Genomic DNA, 9,730 nt, shown 5'->3' with positions numbered 1-9,730 from the left:
GAGAGGTCCTGTAGAAGAATCTGAACTTGCAAAGACAATGAACCCTCCCTGGGGTTCAGAAACTCAAATTTTCTTCTGAGTCCCCTTCCATGGCCTTGGATTCTATGTCTACCCTCACTTCCCTAGGAAAACTTCCCTAAGTTACTCCTCGTGGTATTTTCTTAAAGGGTGCTCTCTGACTGATGTAAAACAATAAAATGAATCTGCTCAGCATGTTGGCCTTGAGTCTCCTTTTTTTTCTACCCTGATCTCTCCCGCTGGTGGTCTTGAACCCCATGCACCAGAGAGGCACTCTGATGCAAAGGAGACAAATGCTCCTAACTCTTGTTTTTTCTTATGTCATCAGGGCCCTGAAGTATCATTGACGGACTGAGTTTCAAGTGCTTTTTTTGTAAACATTATTTCCTGGGTTCTTGGCCACATTTGGGGCCCTAACCCAGCCTTTTCATGTTCCTCCATGTTCCTCTTCTCCCGTGTACTCATTCTGCTACTCTTGACCCACCCCACCAAAGCATCCTTCCTCCACACATGCACATACTTGCATGAAAGAAAAAGAGAAGAAAAAATACATGAATGAAGAAAAAAAAAAGAGACAAATTCAACACATTTTGAAAGCCCATGGTTTTTATCCACCCCTTCTTCAATCAGTTTGGTTCCAGGCACATGCATGCTGCATGCTCAGTCGCCTCAGTCACGTCCACCTCTTTGTGACCCCATGGGCTGCGGTCTGCCAGGTTCCTCTGTCCATGGAATTCTTCCCAATTCAAGGATTGAACCTGGGTCTCCTGCATTGCAGGCAGATTCTTTACCATCTGAGCCTGCTTTTATACCTCTCAGCAAATCCTGCTTCTTTCTTCCTCTTTCAGCATCATTAAATTCTCTACACCTTTTTCCCCAAATGTGCTTTCTAGGTGGCATTTATGCACTTGTCACTCTACTTCTGAAAAACAGTGGCTTTCTACAGAATAATGCACACTCTTCTTAAGTACTGTGGTTAAAGCGCGATGGAAAATACTTCCAACTTAATTTCTAAGGTTCACCATTCATACTGCCTCATGGAACATAGGCATATTGAACAACTCACCCTTACCAGATATAACTTAAACTTGTACATCTTGATGCCTATTAATCTGGGAAGCAGTAGAGGCTACTATCTTTAGTTCAGTGTCCAGAATGTTTTAGCTCTCAATGAAGAGTAGTTTCTACTGTTACTTTATAAGTGTTTCCACTGTTACTACTGTTGCTACTACTACTATGATTACTACGACTGCTACTGTTACTAGCAGCATTACCTGCTCTTTCCTCTATCTGAAGTACTCTTCAATTTCTTTTCCACCATCTGGACCCTTTTGGAGTTCTGTCCCTCCTTAAAGGCCCACCCAGAATATCATCCTTCTAGGAAGACTCATCTCGTCATCTAAGAGTTTCCTCAAGCAGGTGTGATATTAAACGATCTATCTCTATGCTCCTATTAAGCAAGCTGTGATTATAGGATATAATTTTTATTATATACTACTGTCCTTAAAATTTTACTCAATGAGATGGTCTTCTGATGCCAGATGAAGACTTGGGAAGACTTAGTGACTTTATAGCTCTTCCCAAATAATGTCATTTTTAAATCACAAACCTGGTTTCTGTTTGGAAATTAGAATGTCCAGTCTGAGAAAGTCAAAATACCAAACTTGATTTAATGGCTTCTGTGTGCTGGCAGATCACAGAGGGAAAGGGAGCCTAGTCCTTCTACACGTGTGTCACACTTGATATTTGTCCTTTTCTTCCAGTTCTCCAGATGCATTTACTGATCCCTGAATGAAGATTAGGGGAAAGGGATACAGTCTCACATAGGGGTTCAATTTTCTTCCAATATTGAATGCAACTAGATAGAAGAATCTAATTTTCTCCATTTTTACAAATTTGAAATATTTATTATTAGATATCTCATATTTTTGCTGCTATCAAACATGGTTCTATTGTTAAATTCCATTTTCTGATTCTTGTACAATGTTTGTGCTTTATAATATATAGCACCAGTCAATAAATAGTATGACAGCTTCAGTCAAAAAATATCTGTTCATGCCTAAACATAGAACCATAAATAATTTTAATCACTGTTTATGTATTTACATGTATGTGTCAAAATTTATTACAGATATTAATATAGTCCCAATTTCTCTTATAAATATCAGTTTATATCACTGAATATTCAGATTTTCACATTTGTGTGGTAAGATCCACAGAATAAAACTCCCAAATTGGAATTGTTTAATCAAAATATATATACATTCTAAATTATTTTACTTATCAATAAATTAATCTGAATGAATTGACCACCAATTTGCCTTTCAGAAATGTAATTCTCATGTTCCATTTACAGTGGCTTTTTCCCTCCACATTTACACTTATTTTATAAAATTTTTAAATCTTTGCCTATTCGACATGAAGAAATGTACTTGATAGGAGAAGATAAAAGATGTCTCTTTTCCTAGCTTTTCATTCATTTGTGTGTGCTAAGTCACTTCAGTTGTGTCTGACTCTTTGCAACCCAGTGGTCTGTAGCCCACCAGGCTTCTCTTTCCATAGGATTCTCCAGACAAGAAGACTGGAGTGGGTTGCCATTTCCTTCTGCAGGGGATCTTCCCAACCCAGGGATTGAACCTGTATCTCTTACATCTCCTGCATTGGCAGGCGGGTTCTTCCACTAGCGCCACCTGGGAAGCCCTCATTCGTTTACTAGTCATATACAAATCTAACATTTTGTATTGCCTATTTATCTCTTTTCACTATTATTTTCACTGGAATTTTTTCCTTATTAATTTGTAAAATATAGTTGCATACCAACTGTTTTAGTCTTATTCCTGGAATATATATTGTAATTTTCTTCTCAGTTAGTTATAAATTTGCTTAAATGTTGCTCTTTTTCATATAAATAGTTTTATTTAGAAATGGGTAAACATCATAGTTCCTTTAATATCATGGCTTTGGGGACTACCAGGCATAAAAAACCCATCAACTATATTTTTATTTGTTATTTTGACTATGATTTAACTATGTATGTTACAAGAAAAGATTGTTGGGTGAAAAAATAATGCATAAACATACATGACACTGGTTCTAGTGAATAAAAGTAAAATAACCCTCAGTGTGAAGTTCAGGGTGGTTCTAGAAAAATTGAACACTTTCAAGAATTTGTTAATTACTAGATTATAGTTGTACTTAGTCAAAATAAATTGGAAGAGAAATTATTAGAGTTATTTCTGTAACTTTTCAAAGTGAAACATATTGCATTACTTTTGATCTGCCTTTTATTTGCATCTAAAACTCAGTCATGTTTACTCCCAATCCCTTGACAACAGAAGGCTGAGAAAGTCAATCAGTTGCTTAATAAAAACATTCTTATCGAATTGAACTCCATCAACATCACACAGTCAAGATAAACAAACCAATCCTCATGAGGTTTCAAATCTGCTTATCACTCAGGTCTAAACCAGATTGATTGATGGCTTGGGCACCACATCTTTAGAGGTAGGGACCATACGAATCCTCAGGCCAATTACTTTAAGTATCAGTGCTCCGCTCCTGAGTAAGACTTCTGTGTGAGAGCCAAGGAATTGATACTACAATCATTCCCTTATGAGTAACAACCTGAGCAGGAAGCTAAGAGTCATACTCAGGCAGCATAGGGCCAGACTATTACAGAGTGATGTATCCTATGTCTGCATAGGATACATATGTCTGCATGCTCCAGGCCTTATGCTAATGGACATATGAGAAAACTATTTGGAAACTCTAAAGTCTTATGCAAATGTTGGCTTCATACTTGACAGGAATATCTATTGATTGCCAAAGCATGCATCTAAGAAGGTAATTAAGGAAAATGATGTTGATGATAACTATGATGATAGCTTTTGGTGTGTATGAAATGTGCAAGGCAAAGTTCTATGAGCTTTACATATGTTATCTTCTTTATTCTTCTAAGAAACTCATGAAGTAGAAGTTATTAAAATCACTATATTGATAAGGAAACAAAGGCAGAGAAGCTAAACAATTTGCCCTAAGTTATTATATCTAAATAGTAAGTGTTGGAGCTAGAATTCATGCTCAGGAAGTCTGGTTCCAGAGACATAAACCTAACTTCTTAGTAATTTTTCCAAGCTCAAGTTGATTTTAAGAGGTAAATCTATTTTGGAATGTGAGCTCCACAAAACATACACCGAATACACACACCACACTTAGAAAACAAGTGCAGACATAGACACACAGGTGTACACAGGTACATTCACTCCCAATAGCACAGTGAAAACCCTGGAGACATCAGCATTTTTCTGTGCAAATGAGAAGGTCTGGAGCTAATGAATTCCGGTCATAGGAGGAAAACCAGGAAGGTATGGAGGACCAAGCTCCAAGACAGAGATTGAAAGGCAGGTACCACTAAGGATAATAAGGTGGCAGATGATGGGAGGAATTCAATCCTATTTCTGTTGACCATATTTTTAACTGGGAGCAACTTTTCTGAGCTCCATTGATGAGGGAGGCAGGAAGGAGCTACCGGTCATCACTTGTCACAGGAGCCATGTGGCTGGCAGGAGGCGGTCCTCTCATGCCCAGATCATGCCTCACACCTGAGGGAAGGGCCCAAGACCAGGATAAAAGGCCTTAGGGACAGAGCACCTCCATCCACTCCTCTCCTGAGGTGTTGACAGACCCTGTGCTGCTTGGACACTGGTAAGTGCCCACTGGGAGCCAGAGCAGGGCCTTCCACAGAGGATGTTCAGACCAGAGGGGAGGGCCGGGGGCAGGGCCTTGGGGATGGCAAGGATGAGGGTGGATCCCGAGAGGGAGCAAAAATCTAGAAACCTGATGACGGATGAGCTGTGAGGCAGGAGATGGCATTTGTGTGTCTATGCTCTGCGCTCTAAGTTAGTTCTGTATCTTTTTGAGTTTCTCAGGTTTTAGATAAGTCATTACTTTCATAAGGAAGCTATTACCTTGGAGAAGCCAGCTGTGTTTCTGCTCCAAAGCCTCTACTAGGGTCAGAGTGATTTTTCAAACAATGGAGACCAGGGGCAGCGTATTGGGGGTTAGATAAAAACAGAGATCCAAGGGCCTCACCCTCACCAAGTGTCACTTACTTGGTCAGGAGTGCTGCCTGGCATCAGTACCAGAAGCTCCTGAGTTGAATAATGATTAACAAGTTGAAATTCACCTGCTAAGATGTAAAAATTGGAAGGGGTTGTGTGTGTAAAGAGTGCATAACCAAGCCTAGTTTCACTAGACCAGAAAACCTAGTTTCACATCCAACTTGATTAGGTTTGGAGCTCACTTCTCTCTAAAATGATTTAGTAACTCCATTTTATATATGTATATATAGAGATATACATATATGCTTGCATATATAGGTATGTATATGTATATATCACATGTATACATATATATATACAAGCATGTGTGCTATGTGTGCTAAGTCGCTTTAGTCAGGTCTGACTCTTTCGACCCTATAGATTTGAGCCTACCAGGCTTTTCTGTCCATGGGATTTTCCAGGCAAGGACACTGGGGTGATTTATCATTTCTTCTTCCAGGGGATCTTCCCTGCTCAGGGATCAAACCTGCTCCTCTTAATGTCTACTGAATTGGTCGGGAATTCTTTACCACCAGGGCCACCTGGGAAGCCAAGCATATACATAGATAAATACAGATATAGATAGATGATATATAAACAGAATTGCAAAGGGCCAACACATGGACTGATTAACCCAAATACATATGCATAATTATGAAATTATATATGATATATGATCTGATAATAACATGTGTCTCTGGAAAGCTATCTGGGAAGTTCCTCCAGAAGGGAATCTTTAGTTCTTCCTTAGCAGAGAGTACTGCTGCTCTAAACTGTCTCCTAGACTGGACATTATCAGAATTCTAAGTGGTGTAGAGTGAGCTTGAGTCAGACTTTGTGAAGGTCAATTTTACCTTCTCCAAAGAAAGGAACTTAACTTTGGGCAAGTTTGTCAATTTAGTTAGTTGACTTCTATGTCTTGCTTTGTTGAAAGAAGACAACCTATGTCTGTTTTATGAAAAGCTCCCAAATTTCAAATGATAGTGAAAAGCACTTGAAAAACTATATTTTAGAGATAATTTCTCCACGAGTTACTTGACCAGGCTTTTAGAATGTGGGGGAAAGACAAGATGGTGGAAGTCCATAAAGGAGGTCTCTGTGTGCTGGTCTGACCTGTTCTCTGACTCTCCCTCAGCTCCTGAACACACCCACGAAGATGTCCTGCCAGCAGAACCAGCAGCAGTGCCAGCCTCCTCCCAAGTGTGCCCCCAAGTGCCCCACCCCTAAATGCCCCCCAAAGTGCCCCCCAGTCTCCTCTTGCTGTGGCGTCAGCTCCGGGGGCTGCTGCGGCTCCAGCTCCGGCGGCTGCTGCAGCTCCGGGTCTGGGGGCTGCTGCCTGAGCCATCACAGGCGCCGCAGGTCCCACCACTGCAGACCCCAGAGGTCTGACTGCTGCAGCCAGCCCTCAGGGGGCTCCGGGTGCTGTGGAGGGGGGAGTGGTCAGTCCTCTGGAGGCGGCTGCTGCTGAAGTGGACACTGAGCCAAGAGGAGCCGACCTGGGGATGACAGATGGACAAACACTTCCTCCTCCTCCTCCTGGGATTGCCTGAGAGGTCCCAGGTGAGGTCTGAACTCTGGGCTGGAGTGACTCTGTCCTGGGATCCGGAAACCTGAATCTGCTCCCAAGAATCTGTCTGCTGACTTTTGACAGCAGTTGGGCTGTCTTCCCTGGAATCCCCAAACCACAGACTCTAACTCACTCCCCAGCTAATCTCCTTGCATCTGCGGCCTCAAATGAAACAATAAAACAAGAAATCTGCTCACCATTTTGTTCTGGACTCTTCTTTGCCTGCTTGTGCCCCAGTATTCTTTTCATTGTCATCCATTCTCTTGCTGCTTGATACCTTGGAAATCAAATATGTGCTGGATGATATGGTTGAGAATGGGAAGCAGGGCAAGAAAAATGGCCTTGCCTCTTACTTGTGTGTGCCTGCTCAGTTGCTTCAGTTACATCTGACTCTTTGTGAGCCTATGGACTCTAGCCCACCAGGCTCCTCTGTCCTTGGGATTCTCCAGACAAGAATACTGGAGTAGGTGGCTGGTGCCCTCCTCCAAGGGTCTTCCTGACCGAGGGATCAAACCAGCATCTCCTACATTTCAGGCAGATTCTTTTTTTTTTTTTTTCTCTCTCTAATATACAAAATATGGGTGAGTTGGGATTTTTTTTTTTAATTTTAAAATCTTTAATTCTTACATGTGTTCCCAAACATGAACCCCCCTCCCACCTCCCTCCCCATAACATCTCTGTGGGTCGTCCCCATGCACCAGCCCCAAGCATGCTGTATCCTGCGTCAGACATAGACTAGCGATTCAATTCTTACATGATAGTATACATGATAGAATGCCATTCTCCAACACCAGAGAAGCCTGCCTCTTACTTTGGCACCATTTCTCAGATGAATTCCAGGCAGCTCTGCTTAAGCACAATGTCCTTATGTCTCTCATGAGGATGAAACTTTGGACTGTAGGTTTTCTTCTGGGTCCAATGGTCCCTGGAGCAAGACAGACTTGACAGATACGTATTCTATCCCGCCACTGGTCTCTTCCTCCTACCCTTTGTGATACTACCCCAACTCACCACCAACTTTCCTTTCTCCTTTAACCAAAACATTTGTTTAGAAAGTTAAATATGAACTTTCTGCAAATAAACCAGGAATCTTAGCTAATTCTAACTAGGAGCATGCATATAGCATGCAGCATAGATCACAAAATTTAAAATGCCTATAAGAGGAATTGGGGACTTTTTCAAAAGCATTCAAGTCTCCCTTTTCTCTCCTTGAGGCCCAAGTCCAATTTTTCAGGTCAAATATTTCAACTCTAAATTTTGTAAGGAAATCTTGCATTTTCATTAAATTTTTTTACAATTACAAATTTCACATGAGATTTAATAATTTTTAACTTTTAGTTTATTGTCTCTCAATAGTCTTATTATCAGCTGGATAAATAGCCAATACCTTGAATTTGTATTTTAATTCGTTAAAAGACAACAAGTGTCTGGTAGAGTAGACAGTAGGAACATATCACAAGAATAATATGACTCACGCCTCTCAATTGCTGTAATTAACATGACCTCTAGATGTCCCTATGTCTTTAGTCTGTCACTTAAGATTCAAAGTCCAGGGAGGAGTCATTCAATACACTAATCCTCAGCATGTGCTTCCTCTTTGGATAGTCCACGAAACTTAGAAGAGGGATGCATCCCCATTGGTTTCAGTAATGAGAGAAGTCAAACATTACACATATTGGTGGGACCCCTCCAATAAAGCCAGCTGCTGCTGCTGCTGCTAAGTCGCTTCAGTCATGTCCAACTCTGTGTGACCCCATAGACTGCAGCCCACCAGGCTCCCCCGTCCCTGGGATTCTCCAGGCAAGAACATTGTAGTGGGTTGCCATTTCCTTCTCCAATGCATGAAAGTGAAAAGTGAAAGTGAAGTCGCTCAGTCGTATCCAACTCTTAGCTAGCATACTAATAAGCACAGAGCTTATCAGTGACCAAAGGGACACGTGATTACCATGTTATCTAAACTGGAATTCTTAAACAAAAGGATCCTATTTCTCTGAGAGGTGTAATATTCCAGTTAAGACCAGGTGCACTCTAGGGTCATAGATTTTTTTTTTTTTTTTTGTGACTGAGATTTAGTAGATTTTCTTGCTTCCCAGATGGCTCAGCAGGTAAAGAATCCACCTGCAATGCAGGAGACATGGGGGTAACACAGAAGACGCAAGTTCAATCCCTGGGTTGGGAAGATCCCCTGCAGAAGGAAACGGCAATGCACTCCAGTATTCTTGCCTGAAAAATCCCATAGACGGAGGAGCCTGGCATGCTACAATCCAATGGGTTGCAAAGAGTTGGACACAATTGAGTGGCTAAGCATGCACTCACACACTTGAGTAAAAGTTTCTGCATTTGTTGTATGTCTCTAGGACAATTTACATAGACTTTAAATACTTTTTTAAAGTAATTTTCAACAATTACAGATATTTTTCTGGGGGAGAAGGTCCATGGAGCTCTTCATGCTATCACTCTGGAAGCCTTCCTTTAAGGTCTTTTGTTTAATCTGATTTAGGTTTCCTTTGAGGTTTAAAAAGACTGTGTCTCAAGATTTTAAGTATTTGTATATTTCTTTAATAATTAATTCTTTAAAAGTTATTTTATGAGGAGTTTAAACAGTCTATCCTCTAAGCACTGTTTTAATTCTTTTTCTCTAAATCTCAGGAGCTTTTCTTTTCTTTCTTGGGTGGTGAGAGGAGAAAAAAAGAGACTGACCCCTCTGGTGAAGGAAAGCTTACACTAAGTTCACTTTATGCTGATAATTTCTTCTACTAAAATTGAAACCAAGCATTTAGACCCTTTCAGTTCATTTCAGTTCAATTCAGTTGCTCAGTTCTGTCTGACTCTTTGAGACCCCATGAATTACAGCACACAAGGTCTCTCTGTCCATCACCAACTCCCGGAGTTCACTCAAACTCATGTCCGTCGAGTCAGTGATGCCATCCAGCCATCTCATCCTCTGTCATCCCCTTCTCCTCCTGCCCCATATCCCTCCCAGCATCAGAGTCTTTTTCAAAGAGTCAACTCTTTGCATGAGGTGGCCAAAGTACTGGAGTTTCAG

The 9,730-nt window shown here is 41.0% G+C and overlaps 1 protein-coding gene across 1 annotated transcript; it reads left to right on the top strand.

The window, feature by feature from the left end:
* The first annotated feature begins 6,273 nt into the window (after nt 1-6,273).
* LOC128044905 (late cornified envelope protein 1D-like) lies at nt 6,274-6,585 on the top strand. Its single transcript, XM_052637317.1, has one exon. The coding sequence runs from the start codon at nt 6,274-6,276 to the stop codon at nt 6,583-6,585; it is 312 nt and encodes a 103-aa protein (XP_052493277.1).
* Nucleotides 6,586-9,730: the final 3,145 nt, after the last annotated feature.

The sequence above is a fragment of the Budorcas taxicolor genome, chromosome 3, assembly GCF_023091745.1.
Source record: "Budorcas taxicolor isolate Tak-1 chromosome 3, Takin1.1, whole genome shotgun sequence".
Lineage (NCBI taxonomy): Eukaryota > Metazoa > Chordata > Mammalia > Artiodactyla > Bovidae > Budorcas > Budorcas taxicolor.
The sequence above is the reverse complement of the archived record's forward strand: the minus strand, read 5'-3'. Positions and strand labels throughout refer to the sequence as shown.